The sequence below is a fragment of the Diabrotica virgifera genome, chromosome 9, assembly GCF_917563875.1.
Source record: "Diabrotica virgifera virgifera chromosome 9, PGI_DIABVI_V3a".
Lineage (NCBI taxonomy): Eukaryota > Metazoa > Arthropoda > Insecta > Coleoptera > Chrysomelidae > Diabrotica > Diabrotica virgifera.
The window spans coordinates 179,758,074-179,783,822 of record NC_065451.1 but is presented as its reverse complement, the minus strand read 5'-3'; the positions used below and the strand labels follow the sequence as shown (position 1 = coordinate 179,783,822).

Genomic DNA, 25,749 nt, shown 5'->3' with positions numbered 1-25,749 from the left:
AAATAAAGGATGGCAAGGCTCAATTTGAGCTGTAGTACCGTAGAAGAAGAGAAGAAGAGGAAGATATTAAAGGTCGTTATCCATTTGTTATACTCAAGAGAGGTACTTCTAGGAATAATTAAAACGCTCGAAAACATCTATCAGAACAACACAATAAAAGTAAAAGTAGATGATGAACTAACTGACCCAATTGAAGCTGCCAATGGGATAAGACATGGGGATTTCTTGAGTCCTTTACTGTTCAACCTGATCATGGATGAAAAAATCAAAAAAGTAAGAAATAAAAAAGGATACCAAATGGGAGAAAAACGACTTAAAATAATCTGCTATGCAAACGATGCAATATTAATCTCTCAAAGTGAAGATGAATGTGAAGACAAAATGCATGGCTATAGCAGCATATCCAATAAGATGTAAATTGAAACTGGAGGGTCAGATAATGGAACATGCAATGGAGTGTAAATATCTAGGCATCACTCTATCTAGCTACGGATAAATAACGGAGATACAAAGTGGACAACATTAATAACTGAGTAAGAAACAGAAGAATAGAATGGAATGACCACATAAGCCGAAGTAGGTACAACAACTAGAGTAGTAAGGACATTGGGATACGGATCCCCAATAGGAAGACGATCAGTGGTAAGACCATGAAAACAATAGAATAGAAATATGCTTTATTGTCATGAAAAATTTAACAATTTTATAGACAAAGCTTACAAGAATCATAAATTAGAACAATAACAAATAACAAATACAATTTACTAAAATGATATAAATCGTATATATAAATAAAAATAATGAAGAGAAACAAAAAAAAACAGTAACAATCTATTGCAAAATTTAAAAAAAATTTTCAAATTGCACAATCTACCTTAAGAAATTTAATAAGTTAAGTTAAGCTGCTGCATATGACACTCAAATATAGATTAAGATTACACTTATAAATAAGAATACTGTACCTCCTTAGTTATTGGTTAAGAAACTCTGCTGTTGAATAATATTATGGTCTTTCAGATAAATAGGCTTTAGTGATTTTACGGAACTTGGGGAAAGATGTTGCAGATTTAAGTTGTAGAGGGAAATGGTTGTAAAGTTTTTTTTGCAGAATATAATATAGATTTCTTTACTAACTCACTGGACGGGATCGGTAAATAGATGTCAAAGGTAGAATTTCTGGTGGAATAGTCATGTCTAGGTCTTGCTGGATAGACATGTAGATGTTTACGAACAGTTTCTAAAATATATAAAGAAGGTAGTGTTAGAATCCTGTGATCTTTGAAGTAGCTTCTGCAATGTGTTGTTCTTCTGAGGCCAAACAGATATCTTATTGCTCTTTTTTGTAATTTAAAAATAACATCAGATTGGGCAGCCGTATCAGAACCCCAAAAAGGGAGACCAGTGACTCGAACAAAGAAAAATATACTTCTGTGTAGGTTTTTTAAAGAAAAATATGTTATTTTGGAAGAGGCTAAATTCATTTCCTTCGAAACAGATCTTATTGCAAAGCAAGCTGAGGATAGTTTCTTGCTTAACACATCAATATGAAGGGACCATTTCAGATTGCTATCTAAAAAAATACCAAGAAACTTTACAGAATCAACGATACTGATCTGGCTGTTATGAAGAGGTAAGGGTTGAAGAGCTCCTTTATAGGACAATGCTACTCTTTTATCTACGTTAAAAGAGAGTAAATTTGAATCGGACCAAGATTTTATTGTAAGTAGATCAGAAGTTATAGTAGCATGAAGAGTTGCGATATTTGAGTTGCTCCAAGTGATACTGGTATCATCAGCAAAAAGAAAAACTTTTCCATCGATTTTTAAGCTAGTGATGTCATTAATAAAGATAAGGAAAAGTAGAGGACCCAATACTGAACCTTGTGGTACCCCACATACAACATTTTTGAGACTAGAGTCTGTATCATTTGCTCTAAGTTGTTTCCTATTATCCAAGAAAGATTGAAACCAGTTCGAAGAAATACGTCGAATTCCGTAGAAATCTAGTTTTTTTATCAAAATGTCGTGATTCACACAATCAAAAGCTTTGGCATAATCACAAAAAACAGTGGCAATGTGCAGATTATTGTTTAATGCTTGATAAACCTCATGTAGTACAGAAAACATGGCATCTGTGGTACATTTATTATTTAAAAAGCCGAACTAATTGTGTGATAAAATATTGTTATCAACGAGAAAGGACATAAGTCGGGCTTTTATGAGTCTCTCAATAATTTTGGAGAGTACCGGTAGTAATGCAATAGGTCCATAATTGCAGGCATTTGATTTTTCACCACCCTTATGAAGAGGAATAATGATGGCCGTCTTTAGGCACTCTGGAAATTTACCTTTCTCAAAAGAATCATTAATTAGAGAGATGAGGACTCCCAACACACTGTCTGGGAGATTTGAGAAAATTTTTATGGATAGTCCATCGGTACTACAGAAAGATTTGCTTTTGATATTATTGATTGTCTGAATCAGTTCAGATTTATCAACCGGTCTTATAAAGAATGAATTCGAGACCTTTCCTGAATTAGGGAGATAGGAAATGAGATCTTGTTGTGACACAATAGTTGATGTTATATTTTTACTCACATTAACAAAGTATTCATTTAGATTTTCTGGGTCTGGAAGGGAAAATGTTTGAGCTGTGTGAGTTTTATTACGAAGATCGTTTATTATGGACCAAGTTTCTTTTGCAACACTTTTAGAGCTTCTCAGACGATTTTGATAGTACAATTTTTTAGCTGATTTTATAAGTTTTATATAGATTGCCCTGTACTTGGTGATATATATTCAGTAACAGAGACGTTGGTAGTAAATTTTTTGATGTACAGTAGTAAACGCATATTTTTGGCTGATATGTGGACACCTTTGGTAACAAGGGAAGGAAAACTTACTGGAGGCACATTGAAAAAACAGACTGAGGCATGTCTATATAAAAAGAAGAAGAATATTTACAATGGACTTACAAATCCGTCACCTATGAGCTGGCGTTCAAATTGTAAGGACCGGTCTTTAAGTCATGTGCACTTTTCTGTAAAACGCACGAGATACGTCAAAGGAGTTGAAAGTCGTGGACTGAAATCACGATGAAGAAAAAGACTAACACTGCCACTTGCAGGCAGCAACCACTGTCAAATTATATACCAATAGTAATCAGAGAAGAGATATGCGTAGGAATAAGATCCGTAGACCAAGTAGAGCGATGGACCAAGAAGTTGTTGGAAAGGAGACAAAGGGAAAGACCAAGATGTGTTGGTCGACCATCTATACGAGGATTTAAAATTTAAAAAGGCTAAATCATAACTTGAAAACCCTGAAATGGAAATGGGCCGGACACGTAGCCCGAATCAGTGATGGGAGGTGGACGAAAAGATTACTTGAGTGGAGGCTGAGATTAGACAAAAGATTTAGAGGAAGACCACCTACTCCAGCGGTGCTCAAAGGGTCGATCGCGATCGACCGGTCGATCGCCAAAGTTTTTGAAGTCGATCGCGATTCACGGAAAAAATACACATGGAAAAGGTGGAGACTGCGCTAACTTGTGGATGACATGAAGTGCGATGATTTTCATGAAGTGCATTAACATCCAAGTAAAATTAAGATGAAAACATCTCTAAAGTATGGTCCTAAAGTTTTGGGAAAAATTTCAAAAGCATATAACTCTGACCACAATAATCTTATATTTTTATTAAATTATTCAACAATTTAACTTAACTATCCTTATTAAAAATCAAAATTCAAATGACAGACAAGGGACCATTATTTTCGATTTGCCTAATAATTCCCCTGACACGACGACCTCGGCGTCAATTTCTCTAATTTTTGTATATATGCGGCGTCTTAACTGTTCCTGATTTTGTGCTTCCCATCCGTTATTATAGACTTTCCGACTTAATATTGCCCAGAACTCTTCAATTGGACGAGCCTGAGGTAGGTTGGGGGGATTGTCTGCTTTCGGTACAAAGGTAATGTTGTTAGTTTCGTACCAGTCCCTTGTGATCCTCGCGTAATGATATGAAGCAAGATCTGGCCAAAAGACTATTTGATCATTTGCATGATGTGTGTTCACAAACTGAAGCAATTTAGAGAGACATCTTTGAATATAAATATTTGCGTTTAAGGCTTCGCCTCGAACAACACCAATGTAGGGCTGTGAGATAAAGCCAGCCTCAGAAATTGCACACCATACCAAAATTTTGTCCTCAAATTTTTTCTTACTTTTGAATTTTATTTCATCAGGTACATTTTCGTAATCGTTCGTGTAAAACCCATCGTTACCCTTCATCTCAGAGTTGGACAAAGTAAAATATTTTTCATCGTCCATCACGATCAACTTGTTGACGAAATGCACTCGCCTTAACGCGCGGCAACATACCGGAATTCTCTCTAATTGATCCTCTGTGTATTTTGGAGCTTTCCTTCTTTTCCGGTAGATAATATTGTTACTCGATAGAGTCCTGTATACTGTAGTCTTTCCAATATGAAATCTTCTGGCCAGTTTTTGCCGTGAGACCCCAATTTTGTTCTTAGCTGCTTCAATCAGTCTTGCCTCTCTTATATGGTTCAAAATCCGCGGTCGGCCACTTTTACGCAAGTTAACACATGGTATCCCTTCTTCACATTCTCTGATTGTGCGATAAATTGTCGATTTGCTTATGTTTTGATCTCGATAAATATTAACAATATCTCGTTTCGACATTCGCCCAAGCATATTATAAACACTTCAACGAATATCAATTTTATAAGACATTTTGCAGAGCACAAACCAAAATATCCTGCTTTGTTTATTAAATGTCAATAACTGATAACATTTCAATTCCATGGCCTTCTTTGTTAAATGCATTTTGCTTCTCAATCAGACCAGGTGAAATTTTTCCCAAAACTTTAGGACCATACGTTAGTTACAACTCTCTGTAATTACAACGTTCTATCAAATAAAAATGTGAAATAAAGCTTTATATCTTCTAATTTTTTTTACTAGCAGTCGATCGCTGGACGCTTGCAGTTTATGTGGTAGATCCCATGCAGTGTAAGTCTGAGTACCACTGACCTACACGTTGGACTGACGATCTCAAGAAAATGTCAACAAATTGGATGCAAAGTGCTCAAAATAGAGCACAATGGACAAAAATGTGGGAGGCCTATGTCCAGCAGTGGACGCAAAGGGCTGGAGGAGGAGGAGGATGATAATAATGATGAAATCAAAACTGGATGAGACAGGGGCAAGATAGAGGGGGTTGGAAACATGAGTGGAAGATCTATGTTCAGCAGTGAACTTTTGAGGCTGATTGATGATGAAAATATGAATAAAAATGATTGATTCGAATGAACTATTAGCCTTTCAAATAATATTAACTAATAAAATTACATAAATAGGAAGAAAGAAGGGTGGCAGAGATGAAGTCGATGAAGTAATGGAGAGAAGAAATCTACAGGAAGGCGACTGGCAAAACCAAAAGAATTAGAACAATTTAGTGAAGAAATACAGTGAAAACTGTGAAAATCCTTAGTAGGTATATATACATAACTTATTAAAAGAATTATAAAGAAACAACTACATAGATATTTAACTTACCTTATCCAATAATACTGAAGTAATATTATCTACGATGGTTGCAGGGTATCCATAATCCTCTAAAACTTTCATGTAGTAAGGCAAATAATCCGACGTCCCATTTTCCACTAAAGTCACAGGGTTCTCAAATTTACTTAAGCTTAAAGGCATGGCAGGAAGATTTCCTGTCATTTTGTTTTTGCGGGCTACAACAAAGGCAATGATAAGAAACAGAGTAGGCATCATTACTTGTATGCCCAGTAAGATCCACGAGCGGACAGTTGAAACGAACTTTTTCAATAACATGGCTATAATCTGGTTCAGTAATAGAGAGAATCCGTTTGAATATGTCGGAACCATGGTGTGAGTACCTGAAACAAAGGTTTTTTTAGTTTAAACATTTGCACATGAAATAATTTTGACTGCATTTAAGTGCCCGTACACAACCATTAATAATAAATCGGTAATGACATTACCTGCGAAATTCACATTATTCCATACTATCATTACTTTTTAACCCTACACAATCATTTTGACTGTCATTACTTTTCTTCAGTAGATATATTTGTAGTCTTTGTTTTACCAAGCCAAATATAATAAAATGGGTCCACAAAAAACCTCTTGCATTGCTCTAATTATTCCGTAAGCTTCAAAAAGGTGAGTAAAATGTTGTAACGGTACAAACGTCACATCTTTGATATTTTATTTTTAAATAATTATTTTACTTTATTTTCTTTAATATTTTATTAGTAATAATTTTCTTCTATTTAAAACGGGATAATACCCGAAGGTTGGCTGTATACCATTTAGTTAAATAAAATTAACATGAAGTAAAACTCCCTAGTGTAGTTGGTATATTTAATAAAAATTCTAAAAAAATTTCAAAAATCCAAACGGATTACGTTCAAAACGTTTTCGGACTTATCAGTCCATCATCAGTAACATCATTGACAGACTAAACGTAATTCAATGTAGACCTATTCATAATAAAAAAGTCTCTTAATTAATGGAGTAGAGCATCATGTACCTAGTACTAATCCGTTGGCATCCAATGTAAGCCAAATTATTTAACAAATTTCACCATGTAGTTAGAATATACATCTTGACCAGTGTTTGGCATTGTGGCTATTTAGCAAGGACAGAGAGTTCACTGATGATGGACTGATAAGTCCGAAAACGTTTTGAACGTAATCCGTTTGGATTTAAAAAAAAATTTAGAATTTTTATTAAATAGACCAACTACACTAGGGAGTTTTCCTCCTCGTCTGTCCTTTATCATTCGTAAGGATGTGGTGACGTTATGGTATTTGACGAATGGTTGCTATCCATTCTTCTCTCTCCTGGGCGCGGTGTGCTGCCTCAGACAGAGAGTAACCGTTGGCGCATTTTATTTGGTCTGACCTTCGGAGTGGCGATCTTCCTCGAGTTATTTTACCCTCTACCTTGCCTTCAACCACCAACCTCTCCATGCCTTCTCTTCGTCTGGTAATGTGTCCAAAGTACCTCAATATATTTTGGTTGATGATGGTGGTAAGCCTAGTGTTGATGTCGAGTTCTGATAATATTGAGATATTTGTGCGATGTGCTGTCCAGTGTATGCGCATCATTCTACGATATACCCACAAGGCCATTATACGTCGTGAGTCGGACTTTTTAATGGTCCAAGTTTCTGAAGCATAGGTAGCGATAGGAAAGATAAGCGTCCGTACCAGGCGCAGTTTCGTGTGCCTGGTTATGGCCGTATCTTTCCATATTTTAGTGAGTTTGACAGTTGCTGATCTGGCCATTGTAAGGCGTCGGCGTATTTCTTCTTCGCATCCACCATTGTTTGTGATAACAGAACCTAAGTAATTGAAACGGCTTACCACTTCAAACCCCGCTACGTTTCGTATTTCCGGCTAGTTATTTCTAATTCGATCGATTATCATTACCTTGGTCTTCTGTGCATTAATTTTAAGTCCATTTTCACGACTAATAGTATCTAGTCTGTACATGATGTATTCAAGTTCATTTGTTGATGATGCTTGTACTAAAGTGTCGTCAGCATAACGGAGATTGCTGATTTTTCGGCCTCCGACTGATATTCCTCCTAGCCATCCGTCGAATACAATGCGCATGATGTGCTCGCTATATATATTGAATAACGTGGGAGAGATAATACATCCTTGACGAACACCGGCTTTTAGTTTAAAATTATCGGAGTATGTGTTGTTGACTCTTACGTTTGCTGTGTTGTTGATATACAGTTGTTTCAGCAGGTATATTAGATGTTCGGGGGTACCCATGTCTCTCAGTATTTCCTACATTTTATGCCACTTTATATTATCGAACGCTTTCGAGTAGTGGACGAAGCACAAATATTTTTCTAGATTAAATTCTCTAGATTTTTCTATAATTTGTCTGAGATTAAGAATTTGTTCTCGTGTGCCTCTTCCAGGGACAAATCCACATTGTTCTTGTGGGATCTGTGGTAAAAGTATTGATTTTAATCTCTCGTTAATTATAGTTAGAAGGACTTTACTTGCGTGGGAGATCAGGGCTATAGTGCGGTAGTTATTACAATCAGTTGGTGAGCCTTTCTTTCAGTGAGGGAGTTTTACTTCATGTTAATTTTATTTCTTCTATTTGTTTTACTAGTTTTCTTCCTTAAAAACTCGTTGGCGCCCTCTTTTATTATCCTGTTTTATTATCATTTTATTATCTCCTTTTATTATCTTCTATTTACTATATCTCTTTAAATCATCAACTGAACATACTGAACGTACCCCGTATACCTTTACTCTCCAAGTATCTGTTTTTCAATACGGAACATGCCCTCATCCCTACTCGCTGTCATTTCAATTCTCCAAATGGCGGTGGTGGTAATCTTATAAAAGGCATGTAATGTGAAAAATAAATCATTTTTATTCAAATCATCTTTCTCTTGGGGTAAGAAATCATTAATATTTTTTCTTGTAATTACATTTCTACATCTTACAGTTTTTCTAATATTTTTTATATCTAACCTCCAATGTCAGACCATGTGTTCTGATAGTTTAGTTGTAAATATATCTTTTTAATTTACATGTATGCACGTTTAGTAATCAAAATTTTAACTATTCTCCTCATCTAAATTCCATTTAACTTACCCTTGCCATCTACTAGTTTCTGAATACTATTTGGCAAAGGTACATTTTGGTTTTTCTTCTTGATGTTTGATATGTGTTTTTATCTTATAGTTTTTGGGATAAGAATCAACTTTTCTCCCTCCAGGAGCCTCCAGCTTCAAGCCTACCTCACCGGTGATGGAACTACGGCGAAATAACAACGTGAGACCATGACATCCAGACTACAGCATCCAACATCTGCAACTGTACTGACCTAGGGCCACAACATCTGCCCAGGTCAAGAGAAGTCCACAGCAGTACCATTTTACATCAAGAAGTTACCATCAATACCAAAATCCATAAGCATAATGCAGAATTGTTAGTTTTTGGCAAGAATTTGAATATATTTGTTAATGAAATTTTACAAGTCATATTTTTATTATATTTTTATGAACAATAAACATGATTATTTAAAAATAATATTTTGTTTGCTTCCATTCCGAATCTTCATAGTCCATTTCTAAGATTAGGTCAAGACGAACACACACCTGAGTGACTGAGCTAAGCTAAGGGTGTAACTATGGCTATCTTGGATGATTGAGGTAATATTTTCGAATATTATTTCAATTAGCTGAGGTAGTCCATCGCTTATTTTGTTTCAACGTAAACGATGGATGAAGAAGTAGTTGAAAAAACGTGAAAAGTACTCTCATGGTTGGTTATTAAATAAAATAAGAGACACTGAGCCAGAGGACTACAAAACTATTTCCGTGTGAATGATACTTTCCATGGGGTTCAGTTGGAGCACCACGTTAACGGGGTTGCTGATTTGGTGCCCATGTGGGCGTTTCCCTGGTAGCCTGGAATAGCTGACATCCTTCGGTGTAGGCTAGACCTCCTTAGGTTTGGTGGGCTAGATGACTTCCTTTGCCTGAATTGGGACTAGGTCTCCTGCGGTTGGAAGAAGCTGGTGGTCGAGTCGGTTGCCTCTGTATCTCCATTCATTGATGGTTTTACTACCGGTTGGTGGCTTCAGCTGTTTTTCTCTCTTTCTCGTGGTCCATTTCTATACTGGTGTTGGTGACGGCCCTCTTCAACATGGATTTCGTCTGGAAGATGTGAAGTCTCAGATTGACCTTCAGGTTGGCTGTGACATCAAGTTGATTATGTCCCTGCATCTGGTTGGTTCGTCGACCTGGGGTTGCAGTTAAATAGGAGCTGCGCTGTTAAATAGGAAAGAATAGATGGCTCGTTGAAGGTATTCAACATCTTTCGTCGGAAGTCCTGGTAGGGAGCTTCAAGGTCTCGATTCTTGGATCTGCTGGCAGTTTCTCCTTAGAGATATCGGTCGAAGAAGACATAGGCTGAATAGTGTTGAAATGGAATTCTCTTGTCACGAATTTATCGTTCGGCAAGATGCAAAAAGAGGACTGTGTTTTCGTTTTCCTTTGAACGAATTACCTGGTTTTTATTCTTTTCTTCTTCTTCTTCATGTGCCATCTCCTCTAAGAAGGAGAAGAATCATCATGGCAGTCAAACCAAGCTCTCAAATTGTTTAACCAGGAGATGCGTCTTCTTCCACGACTCTTTCTACCGTGTATTCTTTCTTGTATTATTAACTGCGACAAGTTATAACTGTCGCTCCTCATGGTGTCTCCCGGATATTGAATTTTTCTAATTGTAATTGTATTTAAAACCTCTCTTTTCACATTCTTCTCAACACCTGGACATTCGTGACTATCTCCACCCAACTTATTCTTAATATCCTGCTGTAGGCCCAGTGTCAAGTTGACAAATGCCAAAGTTATAATAATTTTTGGATCTCTTACAGAAAATATTGAATTTTGGCGGTTTTTTAGTAGATAGTGTGTTGGTTTGTGTTCCCGTTTGGTTTTTTAATTTGTTATTTGCAGTTTAGAATAGTTTACTGACAATTTATTTCTTCTGATTAGGTCAGGTATTGAAAACTTTATTATACTATAGTATTAAGATAATATGGACGATAAAATAGGCGGGGATCAGCCCCCGCCTAAAGAGGATCCACCTGATAGAAGCGTAATAAACTCAGAAATGGATATAACAAAAAATAATGGTAAAGTTTATGATATCCAGAACAGGTATGCAGCAATAGATATAGGTCCCTTTTATGTCATTGTTGAACCAGTAGATAATAGTTATCGTTTATCACCAGTAAAAGTAGGTCATTTTCTTTTTAATAATTCTAATTTTAAAAACGAGGTTGCTGACATTAAATTAATAGGTAGAAACAAAGTAAAAGTTATATTTAAAACATCCCATACAGCAAATAAAATCATTGAACATGAGGTTATTAAAAAAAAATAATTTAATCGCTTACATCCCTATGTTTTTTAACCACAAGAAGGGTATAATCAAAGAAATTGACACGTTTTTAACTGACAAATATATATTAGATAATATTGAGAGCGAAAGAAAAGTAGTACAGGTAAAAAGAATGACGAAGAAAATACTAGGCTCAGATAATGAGGTACAATATGTACCTAGACAAATGCTTATTGTGACATTTTTAGGTAATAATTTACCACAATATGTAAAAATAAATTTGGTCAGGTTTGTAGTAGAACCATATATTTATCCGGTGGTACAGTGTTTCAAATGTATAAGATTTGGACATACGGCAAAATACTGTAGAAGTACCACAAATAAATGTAAACGATGTGGCCAAATTCACGAAAATGCAGACAGTCAAGAATGCACAAAAGAAGAATATTGCATACATTGTGAAACAAATGGACACCAGTCTATTTCCAAAAATTGTCCCAAATATTTGCAGCAGGTAAATATAAAAAAGATTATGTCACAAAAAAATTTATCTTTTAAGGAAGCGGAATTATTAGAAAAAAATAGCAGTTACTCCAAAGTAACTTCTAATAATAGATTTGATGTATTAAATAATTTGGAAAATTTTCCACAAATGAGTCAAATTGATAACTCTGACATATCATCTACACCAACCAGTTCAAATAAAAATTGGGTACCCCGACCACAATCACAACCAAAAAAGCGTAAAGCTATTTCACCGATTATTATAGAAGAAACACCAAATTTTCAAAACAAAATTAAAATAAATAATTCAATCTTGCTGAATCCTCACAGAGAAGACTTTCAGATATACAAGGAAAAATTAGAAATGATAGTAATGCAAAAACTACCTATAATATTCGAAAATATATATAAAAAACTTAATTTAGATGTTACAGAAATGCAGGTTATAAAAGACACACAAAATGAACTAAAAATTTTATTAGGATCTATTCAACAAGATAATGGAAATCAACAAAATGAATAAGGAGTTTAATATATTACAGTGGAATGCAAAGTCTATAATAAAAAATAAACCAAATCTCTTAAATCATATAAACCAAACACAAAACGTTGATTTAATTGCACTAAATGAAACTTGGTTATCACCTAACCAAAGTTTTAGATTAAATAACTATAATTTTATAAATAAAAGTAGAGCAGATGGATATGGCGGCGTAGGAATACTTATAAAAAATCATTTTTGTTATTCTGAAATAAAATTTAGAAACAACTTTAATACAAAAATAGAAATTTGTGCAATATATATAGAAGACCTCAAAATATCAATCATATGTATATATAAACCACCAAATGTACAAGCTACTAAAAATGATTGGACGAACATATTTACACAAATACAAGGAGAAAGTATAATTTGTGGGGACTTCAATGCACATCATAGCATATGGGGCTCGGTGCATGACAATATTCAAGGTAAAAATTTAGCAGACGCTCTAGAAAATCTTAATTTTATCGTTGTAAATGATGGTAGACCTACAAAAATTACTAGACCAAATGAAAATCCTTCTCCAGTTGATCTAACACTTATTTCACCAAGCTTGATCGGTTACATAGGATGGAATCCTTTAGAAGATACCCTAGGCTCAGACCACTTTCCCATAAGTACAATCTTAACAAGGAGATATAATAACAGCATAATACAACCAAGTAGAAAATGGATTGAATCTTCGGCCAACTGGGAACACTATCAAAATATTTTAACACACAGCATGGAAAATGAAAATTTCACTTCCACTGAAGACAATTTTGAACAGTTAGTCTCTAATATTAATAAAGCAGCTGGTGAGGCAATGAAATGTCGCACAGCCGCTAGTAAGAAAACCACAAAAGCAGTGTGGTGGGATAGAGATTGCGACGAGAAAGTGAGAGATAGAAGAGATGCTTTAAAGAAGTATAATAGAGTATCAAATTTTCAAAATTATATAGATCTACGCAAAATACAAGCACAGTGTAAACTACTATTTAGACAAAAACAAAAAAAATGTTGGGTAGAATTTATCAATCAACTAAATAAAAACACACCTATATCAAAAATTTGGAATTTTATTAAAAAAATATCAAATAAGAATAACACTTACAAAAAACCTCCACTAACGCAATCAATTATTGAGGAATTATTAGATACATATGCACCGACTTATGTACCAAATATATTAAAGACAATAGATAATAATATGCATGTAATAGATTGCAATGAGCTTCAAACTCCGTTTGATCTTGAAGATTTGGAGGTTGCAATGAAAACAACGAAGAATAGTACTCCTGGCTATGATTTTATTACCTATGAATTTATTTATAATTTACCCATAATAGCTAAGGAGCAATTACTTAAAGTTTTCAATAGTTGGTGGGTAGGAGAGCATTACATAGATCATTTTAAAAAATATATCATACAACCATTATTAAAAGCTAACAAAGACAAAAATTTATCTAAGTCATATCGACCAATTTCTTTAATGTCGTGTATAAGTAAAACCTTCGAAAGATTAATCAAAGCTCGACTAGAATGGTTTTTAGAATCAAATTGTATTTTACCTAGTACACAATATGGATTTCGCCGAGGCCTTGGATCATTGGATGTAGTAACGAAGCTAGTTACAGATATACAAATTGCGTTGTCTAAAAATGAGTACCTAGTTTGTTTGTTTCTGGATATAAAAGGAGCTTATGATTCAGTAGATCTTAACATACTAAAATATAAAATGTGTTCAGTTGGTTTCAATAATGAAATCTGTAATAATATATTAAATCTATATACTAATAGAACAATATGGATAAAAGATCATAGAAATATACTACACGGACCAAGAGTTGTAAATCAAGGTCTGCCACAGGGTTCAGTATTAAGTCCAACATTATTCAATTTATATTCTGCTAGTATTCATAGTTTGTTTGACGAAAACCTTAAATGTTTACAATATGCAGATGATATCTGTATATACTCCATCCAAAAAACCTACGACGACTATCTACGGTCATTGAGGCATATAGTTGAAATTATTATACAATGGACAAATGAAAATAATATGACAATGTCCACAGAAAAATCCAATATTATGTTTTTCACCAGGCATAGGTTGCGCGCACCGGGAAACGTAACCTCGAGTGGGCGTACTATACCAGTGGTGAATCAGTATAAGTATCTAGGGATAGTACTAGATAATAAACTTCTGTGGACTAAACATATTCAATACATCAAAGGTAAGTGTGAAAAAAAAAATAAATATACTAAGGTGTATTACCAACAGAAAATGGGGTGCAGACCCCAAAACAGCTTTATTGTTCTACAATGCTTGTATTCGGTCAGTCGTGGACTATGGGTGTTGGATATATGGATCAGCAAGCAATACGAATTTAAAAATATTAGATCGGATACAATACAGATGCTTGAGAATATGTTTAAGTGCAATGATATCGACTCCAACAAACGTTATGCTAGCAGAGTGTAATGAAATCCCATTAAATTTACGTAGACAATTTTTAGCTCAAAAATACTGCATAAAGCTAAGAAACACTGAGTCAGACCTTTTAACAAGTCTGGCTTTATTAAACATGGAAAATTTAACTAGCAAATATTGGAGAATAAAAAATTCACCACCACTAACAGATGCATTCATTGAAACCAGGAAATATACAGATTTACACAACAGTAAATTATTACCAATTTATAAATTTCCGTATAAAACTTTGATAAAAAAAACAAGAATCATAATTCCTAAATATACAGAATCAAATCATTTAAATAATATGTTAGTAAAATCTATACTGAGCGACTTTGTGGATTATACAGTAATTTACACAGATGGTTCTAAAAATCAAACAGGAGTAGGATGTGCTATGTATGTGCAAAATACCCATCAACATAATAATTATAAATTATCTAGTATTAGTAGTATTTTTACAGCTGAGATTATAGCCATCGAAAAAGCTCTAGAATGGATCAAAGAGAATAATATTGAAAAAGCTGTGATAATAACAGACTCCAGATCTGCAATATATGCAATTCAAAACACTGATTTTAATTCATACAAATCAAAAATTTTATGTAATATAAAAAATAATTTGTCTAAAGTGGAAGTAGTATTTATATGGGCAAAAGGGCATGCCGGTATACTGGGTAATGAGAAAGTGGATGAGTTGGCCAAAGATGCAATAAAAAATGGTGAGATCCTAACTCAGATCTTATCGACAGATGCAATAAATGACGTCAAAGATAGAATAAATAAAATATGGAAAAAACAATGGAAAAATATTTCAAGCATATCAAAAAATTTATATTTTTCTTTACATCAAGAACTTCCTCCGCCACCTGAATACATATTTAAGTATAACCTGCCAAAGCAAGATATTTCTACTACCGTCAGATTAAAAACTCGACACGGAAAATATGAGGCACATCTGCACAAATTAGGAATAGTTAATTCATCAGTCTGTTTTTGTGATAATGTTTCGATTAGAGATTTGAACCATATTTTCTTTGAATGCAAAATTAACGAGAGATATATAAATCAATTGTATTACAATTTACGACAAACACAAGTTCATTTTCCAATTAGTATAGAATATCTACTAAGTTGTCATAAAATGGAAATATTTAAATTACTCATAAACTACTTGAAAGAAACAAATATAGTCATTTGAGTCAGATAGGTGGGAATATAACAAAACTAATAAATTGAGGTAAAAATAAAATAAAAATCTGTGGCTAACGGACCCGCATCCAAGCCATTTTTTCACACTCACACACACACACACACACTTCTGTAGGCCCATAACTCGAAGGCTTCTAATCTGTCTGAAACATCTTTCTTTGATGTCTAAGCCTCCAACTGATAAAATAATATGGAGAACATGTAGCATCTCAGAAGTCTTATCTTATTCAGTATGTTGTTTTCTTCGCTGACTTCTACAGCTCTGTCAACCATTTGTTGCAAATCTTCAATACATTCCGCTAATAAAATGGTGTCGTCTACAAACCGTATATTATTGATTGGTCGACCATTTACTTTTATTCCCGTAGTTAGATCTTCTAGTGCTTTCTGGATTATTTCCTCTGAATACAGATTGAACAAGGTAGGAGACAGGACACAGCAGTGCCTGACGCCCCTCTCAATCTGCATTTCATTTGAAAAAACCGGAAATCTTGGATATTAGTGCACCCTAATATGTCTGTGTAGATTTTGGCATTGGATCCGACCATCACTTGTAACACCGTTGCCGTGTCTTCTATTTTTTCATACTATCACATTACAATTTTTTGTGATATTATACACGAGCGGGACACCCTCAAAAAAGCGCTTAGTTTTCGAGATACTGACCACGGATGGGTGAATGGCTAATTTTATTCATACTTTATATTTTCGAGGGTGCTGAAAACGCAAATTAGGTTTATTTTGAATTTTATGTAGGGGAACATTGTCAAAATCTCAGTTTTAACCTAAAAATTAAAAAAAAATTAAATCACGTTTTTTGCGTTTACCTCGCTACAACTCTGTTCCATTTTAATATTTTTTTCTAAAATTTTTACACTTTATAGCTCTAATATTTCTGAAGACAAAGGTACCTGCTTCAAGTTTTTATTCTTATCATGATAAAGGTTATGAATATTTCAAAAAAAAAGATGCGGATTTGTGCATTGCAAAGTTTAATCGCAAAAGTTGTGTGACGAAGTTTAAGATTTAGCTTCTTAATCACGTTTATTTGAAAGTAGAGTGTACAAAGAAGTTTTCTGGTAAGTTTTAGATCAAAATGTTTTATAGAAAAAAAAAATAGTGCAACTTTTAATGTCGACATACAAAATCCCCAATATAACGCTTATTTTTTGAGGGACAGACAATCTAGGTCTAATTGCTCACCTTTAGTACTATCCTTGGATTATAAGCTTTCATTTGACACCTTATTTGTCATTCTACCTAGTATAATAACGGAGACGAAAACGTTCTTATTCTATTATTCTTGTGAACATTTAACATTGATTGAAATTATGAAAGAAATGGCATGGCAACACTGTGACGCACAAACATAAGATTCAGCTGTGCGTTACATAGGGTGCACTAATATCCAAGATGTCCAAAAAAACCTTACTGCCTTTTACATTTTTACGGTTTTCTTTTAAACATAAGCAAATCCAATAATTGGGACTATATTTTATGAGTTTTCGATTTTTTATTTTTTTTTTAATTACTTACCATTGTTAGTTTTGTGTGTCCCGTTTATCCCATTGGTAAATCCATTTTGTGCAGTCCCATTCTGAACAATGTTGCCATGTTCATGATTGTACATTTCCTCTTGACCATGGTCTGCTCCAACTCTAATAAAAAATTAATAAACATTATTACTAGAGCCAGAGCGTTCTACACAATTTTTTCAGTTCTTATTTTATCACTTACTACCGTTTATTTCACAGTTTCATGAATAAAATTATGAAAATTCTTGCCTGTTGAAGTACTCTTAACAAAAAACAGGATTTTTTAATGGCATAGATATCAATCATTCAGCCAATCGCAATCAGATTATAGAGTAATGTGTAGTGTGTGTTGAGTGAATGTCTTTTTACCTAGTAAAGTTGACTCCTTTGTCTTTACAAAGAGACGTTAATTATATCTGAACGCCTGCGTTTGATCCGGTGAGTACCGGTCCCACAAGGATACAAATTATTTTAATTTATTAAATTTTTAAGGAAGAAAAAATTCCTATTCAGCTGGAATTCGAACTTACAATCCTTGTGTCCAAAGCTAAGCTCTCTTACTACGGAGCCACAGAGGAGTATAAAATAACAAGGTATTGACTGAATCCAGATGAATATGCAGATACGACACTATATGACTTTAAAATGTGATTACTGTTTACATATTTTAAGCCACAGTTACAACAATGAAAATACTTTACTACAGGCGAGTTATTTGTATCTACTAAAAAATTATACTAAATAATTAATCAGAATATATTCTTACTTCATAAATACTTCTTCTAGTGTCGTCAGCGAAATACCATAGCTTCTAATTCCCAACATCTCGGATTCAGTTTCAAGTTCTCTAAGCATAGGTTCAAATACATGGACATGATCATCTACCAGCAGATACGTCAATTCTGAACCTACGTTACTATTTATCTGAAAAATAGATAAACAATTATTTTATATGCTTACCTATATTCATGTTTGTCGGTGGCACCCAAAATCCCGACAGCCAAAATCCCGACAGCCAAAACCATGACAGCCAAAATCCCGACAGCCAAAATCCCAACATGCCAGAATCCCACATACCAAAATCTCGACATGCCAAAATCCCAACATGCCACAATCTTCGCATAAGTAAAAATCCCGAACACTATGTTTTGAATATTTTTTATTGTTTCCTTTTCAAATGCAGTACCAAATTAATCATATCATAATTCACCATAAATATAAGGTGTAACTTATTAGTGGGCGACTTAAATTTATGCTCATTCGTTAGCAGCACAAGGAAACGAAATCAAAGACTTCTACAAACTACTGGAGAAAACAATAATTAAAATCTTGGGTCAAAAATATATTATTATTCTCGGAAAATTTATGGTTAAATTGGTAGTGTGATTGAATAGTGATGGTAACCTTGTTGGAAATTTTGGTATCGGAAAGAGGAATAAGCGAGAAGAACGTCTGCTGCAATTTTACACTAGTAACAACCATGTCATTAAAATCACTATCTGCCAACAACATATTCGGAGATTGTAGTACAACTGGACATCAAATGATGGGCGTAAAAAATCAAATAAAATCAATCAAAACTTTGCCAGGTGCAAGTTAGTGATAGTGATAACAGATTGTTGATGATAGAATATAAAACTAGACTTTGAAAATGAAATTAATGCTTTGTTGTACCAACAAATCTTAAGCTCCAGCTTAGCCTAGTTCAGCCGATAGATGGGACCGATACTATTATTAGATACAGAGACGAAGTATAAGATGCAATCCACGTGGCAATCGATTGTGGTAAGCTGAAAATTGATCTAAGATGATGCAACGCGTATGTTTCGTAAATTTTTAAATATTAAACCATCCTTTGACCTTTCCTCGGACCATTCTCCCATATTTATTGATGTGATGGAACATGTATGCAATACAAATAAACACCCCTCCCTTTCAAATCATGAAACAAATTGGGGTCTGTTCAGACTAACATTCAAAATGCAATTAATTTAAATCTTCCTCTTAAAACAAATGAAAATATTGAGGAAGCAGTCCATCACCTTACAACAATCATTCAACAGGCAGCTTGGAGAGCAACCCCAGATCTAAATTAGAGGAATAACTATGCACCATATCCACACCATATAAAAATCCTAATCAACGAAAAGAGAAAACTAAGAAAACAATGGCAAACTTCCAGATCTCCTGGGGACAAAACTCAACTGAATAGAATAGAAAAATACTGTTTTATTTTTTAAACATTTAACCTTCCGCCGGTAACGTCAATTCTTGTAACATAGTTGGTAACGTCGGTCTACGACACCGACTTTTTTAATAATGAATATCTTAGGTTGTGATTTTGTGTTAATATTTTAATGTGACTAAATGTTTAATATAACTATATTTAAATAACAATATAGTAAGAAATGATCAATATTTATTTATATTCGGGACAAAAATGCACATTAAAAAAAGTGTCTTCTTTTTGATACTAACATAATTGATAAACAATTTACAAAAACATGTCAAGTTTTTGAATACAAAATATCAACAAACATAACAAGGGTTGAAATGTCACAAAAAAAATAAAATTATTCAACAAATGTCCAACACAAACTGAAATTATTGTCCGTTTGTTTCCTCATTTTTTATACACTCCACTGCACCGCACTGTACGGTTCTGGTTCGAAATTAGCAACAATTTCGTCAAAAAGTTGTTGCAACCTGATTTGTTCTCTTTCATAATCAATATTTACATACAACTCCTAAAATTAACATCTATTATTTAAACTGACTATGGACCAAAAACGACAAAAACTTACCGTTAAGTATAACATAAATGGTAACCTCGGTCTCTCACACCGTCAGGTCAAATAACATATGAACTATCCACACTTGGCCATAGATTTTTCAAGACGAAATAGTTTGATGAGAATTTGAAAGCTACCTGGCCGCGCGGACAAAAAAATAAGCGCATTTGAGTTTTACCGCGAAAAATCCATTACGTCGGTGTCAGGGACCGTACGTTACCACTCGAAGGTTAAGGGTTTTTACCCTAACCAGTGGTTATATCCCTGGGTTTATTTTAAACTATAGAATGTGTTTGTTCGAAGTTTTCTCTTCTTTTGAGGTTTTTACACCTATAAGACGATAGCTCTGATGATGGCATTAATATGCTGAAAGTACTTAGCTGATTTAATAAATTTATTTACACACTATCAGTCTTTTGAAAACATACACCAGTTCCCGTTTAGATCAACTGAATAGGGCCACTCGCATGATTAAAAGAGAACTACACAATTACAAAGATCAAGGCATAAATGAATTTCTTGAAGGTCTCACTGCGACGGATGACACAAATTACTCTATTTGGAAACTCTCAAAAAAACTTAAACATCAGATCAAGCATGATGGACCCATCAGAAAGGAAGATGGTGATTGGGCCAAGGCAGATGACGATAAAGACCAAGCTTTCGCTAATCATCTCAGGCAGGTTTTTCAACCTCATCCCAGAATTGTCCCTACGGAAGAAGAAGAATTCATTCACAAGAGCTTAGAGGTACCCTACCAGATGTCACCTCCTATTGAAAATATCAAAATAAATGAAATTAAAGATTTAGTTAAAAATCTTAATATCAAAAAAGCTCCAGGGTATGATTTAATATCGGGAAAAATCTGCAAAAACTTACCTGAAGAATGACTTCGACTGGTTATGTACATATTCAACGCTATCATAAAGTTAGGCTATTTTCCGTTTCAATGGAAAATGGCACAAATTATTCTAATACCGAAACCAAATAAAGATCCGCACGAACTATCATTTTATCGTCCAATCAGTTTGCTTCCCATTATCTCTAAGATATTTGAAAGGTTACTCCTTCAAAGACTGAATCCTATAATCGAGAGACAAAAGTTGATACCGGAGTACCAGTTTGGATTCAGGCAACAACATGGAACAATTGAGCAGGTACATAGGGTTGCCAAGGTAGCAAGAGATGAAATTGAAAAGAAAGAATACTGCACTGCAGCCTTTTTGGATGTCTCACAAGCATTTGATAAGGTATGGCATGATGGGCTGCTATCTAAAATAAAAACTCATTTTCCCCATCCTCTGTATACACTTCTGAGATCCTATCTTACCAATCCATACTTCCAGGTTAGACATAATGAAGCAGTATCAAGTATAACTCCAATTCTATTAGGAGTACCCCAGGGCAGTATATTGGGACCAACATTATACTTACTCTACACAGCAGATATTCCCACAACAGCAAACAGCACAATTGCTACATACGCAGATGATACTGTTATAATGGCCTCTAGCTCGGCTCCAGTTACAGCGTGCCAAAATTTACATCATTTAAATGGTTTAGAGAAATGGTTAAAACTGTGGCGAGTTAAAGTAAATGGCAGCAAATCTGCACATATAACATTCACTTTATGCAGGGAAAGTGTACCATATGTGCATATAAACAATCCCATCATACCCACAAGAAATGATGTTAAATACTTAGGAATACATTTTGACAGCCGACTAAATTGGGGAAAGCACATCTGGAAAAAACGACTACAACTAGGAATAATATACAGGAGAATGTATTGGTTCATTGACAAAAACTCCAAATTAAGTCTATACAATAAATTATTATTGTATAAGTCTATCCTAAAGCCAGTTTGGACTTACGGTATTCAGATATGGGGTACAGCATCTAATTCCCATTTACTGAAACTTCAGCGTTTTCAATCAAAAGTCTTGAGACATATTACCAACGCACCGTGGTATGTGCCTAATTATATTATACATCGAGACCTTCAGATCCAAAACATTAAAGACACCGTTGTCTCACTCAGTTGAACCTACAAAAATAGACTACTGAAGCATCCAAATACGCTCGCGCAAAGCGACCGAGGAGAGGAAGACTAAAACGCCGTGACCCATTAGACCTTTCTGTCCTTGTAATTACTGAAACGTAGACTATATAATTTAATGTGTGTGTATTTGAACTATTGATGTTTTTTTTATATGTTTGTAAAATATGTCTTTGTAAATTGTTATTTAGATCTCAGATATTTTTACTAGATAATGTATCGTAAAGGATTTTCATCACTGGATGGATTTCCACTATGTTAATGTGATAAACCTATTGTTTATTGTTTTGTTTATTGTAAAAACAGATTGCAGTAAATAAAGGATGTTTAAAAAAATATTGGTAGAGTGATTGAACAGTGATGGTAACCTTGTTGGAAATTTTGGTATCGGAAACCGGAATAAGCGAGACGAACGTCTGCTTCAATTTTACACTAGTAACAACCGTGTCATTAAAATCACTATCTACCAACAACATATTCGGAGATTGTAGTACACCTGGACATTAAATGATGGGTGTAAAAAATCAAATAAAATCAGCCAAAACTTTGCCAGGTGCAAGTTAGTGATAGTGATCACAGATTGTTGATGATAGAATATAAAACTAAACTTTGGAAATGAAATTAATGCTTTGTTGCACCAACAAATCTTAAGCTCCAGTTTAGCCTAGTTCAGCCGATAGATGGGGCCGATACTATTATTAGATACAGAGACGAAGTATAAGATGCAATCCACGTGGCAATCGATTGTGGTAAGCTGAAAATTGATCTAAGATGATGCAACACGTATGTTTCGTAAATTTAAGGCATACCTTAAGGGTAAGAAATCTGTTGATGCAACCAGGCATAAGAAAATAAACAAAAACAAAGAGATCAAAAGTTACAGTCGCATATTTTATCAGCTTTTCCATCCTTACCTCAATGTCTGGTATATACTTTTTCAACAGCTGTGTAACTCGTCTAGGGTCACATTCTTGTGACTTGTCCATAATAAGACTGTAACCAGCACCATATTTTTTCTTGAGGAAAAAACTTGATCCACAACATTGTAGCTGTCCACCAGCCATAATTGCAATACGATCACCAAGGATGTCAGCTTCGTCCATAAAATGAGTTGTAAGAAGTATAGTACGTCCTAAAATTATATCGATTTATTACAGAATAAGTATCACATCCTTGTTACTATTGCCCCTATCACACCCCTTACTTTCCCCAAAAAACACAGAACAGAGAAAATCTCATCAAAGCATTTGGCATGATAAATAAGAAAAATATTAAAAGTAAAAATTGGGGTTTTTGCTTGCTTTCAATTCAGGAGGATACACAATCCCTGGATAGTGTATTATTCGCTCTGTCCACCTGTTATCCGACATTCCAGCTATGTGCTACGCCCAGTTCCACTTACGGGTCATAATTCTTTCTATAGCATATGTCACTCCTGTTCTCCATATTATTTCCTTGTTCGTAATCCGATCCCTACGAGAAATGCTTAACATCGAGCGGTCTCCTCTTTGGGTAACATAAATTTTATTTCATATTTTCTTGGCTACTGTTAAACTTCCTGCATCATATGTAAGTACTGGCAACATGCACTGATCAAAGACATTTCTTTTGAGACACATAGGCAGTTCTGACTTAAGGACATAGCTCAGCTTGCCGAATGCCACCCAAATGAGTCCTATGCGGCGGCTTAATTCCCACGTTTGATTATCTCTTTCTATATGTAAGTCATGCCCAAGTACTTATATAGATGGTTTCTTCGCTTAACAGCAGATTTGTCATGATTTGTGTTTTTGTGTAGTTGATTTTTGATCCAACGTGGATGGAGGCTGGGTATAGTTTCCCAAGTTCTCCTGTCAGTAGTGTTGGAAAATTCTCGAGAATGAAAAATCAGAGAATATACTCGAGAATATTCTCGATATGGAGAATTTTCTGAGAATGAACCCTATGACGCACTTAGGGATATTGTTGAAGATGAAATAGGGTATTAAAAATCATGAAATTATATACAAAATTATAAGACTCAACACCAGTGTTCTTTATATATATGTTACAGTTCAAGTTGATTATCCAGTTGGAGTTGACTCCAACTAGTTGGAGTCAACTCTAACGGCTGGTTTCAGTAAAAGTTGATTATAAATATAAAATGAAGATTTATATTCAACATTTACTAGTAAAAGTAGACTCCAACTAGGAAAAGTATACTCTTCCCAATGCCATTTAGTAAAAGTTGATTCTGATTCATACAAATAGCCGATTCTAGAAATTAAATGTTACTGAAATGTTCAAATTAGTGTAGGCTGTATCGTCGCCCCCGTTAGGTAAATTACTCCGATTCGATTTTTTTGCACAAACTTACTCAAAAAGAGGTCCTTATAACAAATCTACTGGGTGCCAGGCAGTACCTTGATCGATAAATTGTTTAAACAATTTTTTTAGACAAATTCACAAAAATAATTTTTTCACTTCGAACAATATTTTTTTAGATCATTTGGGTTATTCTGAGCAAAAAAAGTATTTTGTGATTTTTCTCTAAAATTGATTGTTGTCGAGTTATACGCGATTTAAAATTTGAAAAATGCGAAAATAGCCATTTTCAAGGCTTAATAACTCGGTTAAAATCCATTATTATGAAAGTCAGGAAGTGACCAAACCAAAGTTTATAGCCCCCTCTACAAGATCCAGCAGACATTTTTGTCACTATTTTATTACTAAGCTTTATCTTTAATTATTAACAATGAGCGCTAAGTGCGTATTAGGCGGCCGTCAATGGTGAGTGCAAAAGAGATGCACCATTCCTGCCTTCCAATGGTGAGTCTCACTCGCACTCACATTGACGGCCGCCTCAATACACGCTTAGCGCTCATTGTTGATAATTAAAAATAATATCTTAATGAAATAATGACAAAAATTTCTTCAGGATCTTATAGAGGTAGCTTTAATTTTTGATTTTTTTTAGTTTCTGACTTTCATAATATATAATATCGTATGGCATTTTTGCCTTTCGGACAGTTCCGGCGCCAATTACATCTTTAACCCTGTTTCAAGTAACTAGTGTCGATGTACACTAGCCCAGGGGGACCGACGGCTTAACGTGCTCTCCGAAGCACGGTGAGACGGTGTCATTATTGGAAATGAAAATGGTTTGTCTTTTGGCAGGGCTCGAACCCACGTACACTGGCGTATGAGGCCAGCAATTATGCCGTTACTCCACGGCCGCTCGCTCGACTTTCACAATAATTATCTTTAACCGAGTTATTAAACCTTAAAAATGGTTATTTTGGCGTTTTTCACAATTTTAGTCGCTAATAACTCGACAACAGTCAATTTTAGAGAAAAAAGGCCCAAAGGATCTAAAAAAAAAAATTGTACGAAGTGAGAAAATTATTTTAGCGAATTTGTTTAAAATCATTGTTTATCGCCAAACGTCACTAATATCATCCATTATTGTACTCATCTGCCCTCATTTTCGGCAGTAAAGTAACACTTTGTTGTATTGACAGAATAATGTTACTTTACCTGCCGCGATTATTAATCAAATTAACCGAGATTGAATGTAAGTGGTCAATGGCACGAATCGATTATTTATTTGAGTGAAATTAAAATTTATTTACTTTAATTATTAAAAATATTGTACAAAATTTATCTTATTATTAATAAAATTTATGTAAAAAAGTAAAATTCTGTAGTGTTTCGCAATTA

At 34.4% G+C, this 25,749-nt stretch overlaps 1 protein-coding gene across 6 annotated transcripts in view; it reads right to left on the bottom strand.

Annotated features, from left to right (window-relative positions):
* Positions 1-25,749, bottom strand: part of LOC126892156 (phospholipid-transporting ATPase ABCA3-like) — a 361,018-nt gene that overhangs the window by 52,490 nt on the left and 282,779 nt on the right. For all 6 annotated transcript variants that reach the window (XM_050661619.1, XM_050661614.1, XM_050661615.1 and 3 more), the window contains exons 11-14: positions 22,965-23,182; positions 17,966-18,123; positions 17,201-17,322; positions 5,584-5,933 (exon numbers count right to left, since the gene is read on the bottom strand). In XM_050661619.1, coding sequence (XP_050517576.1) covers positions 5,584-5,933; positions 17,201-17,322; positions 17,966-18,123; positions 22,965-23,182 — 848 coding nt within the window. The remainder of the gene's footprint in view (positions 1-5,583; positions 5,934-17,200; positions 17,323-17,965; positions 18,124-22,964; positions 23,183-25,749) is intronic.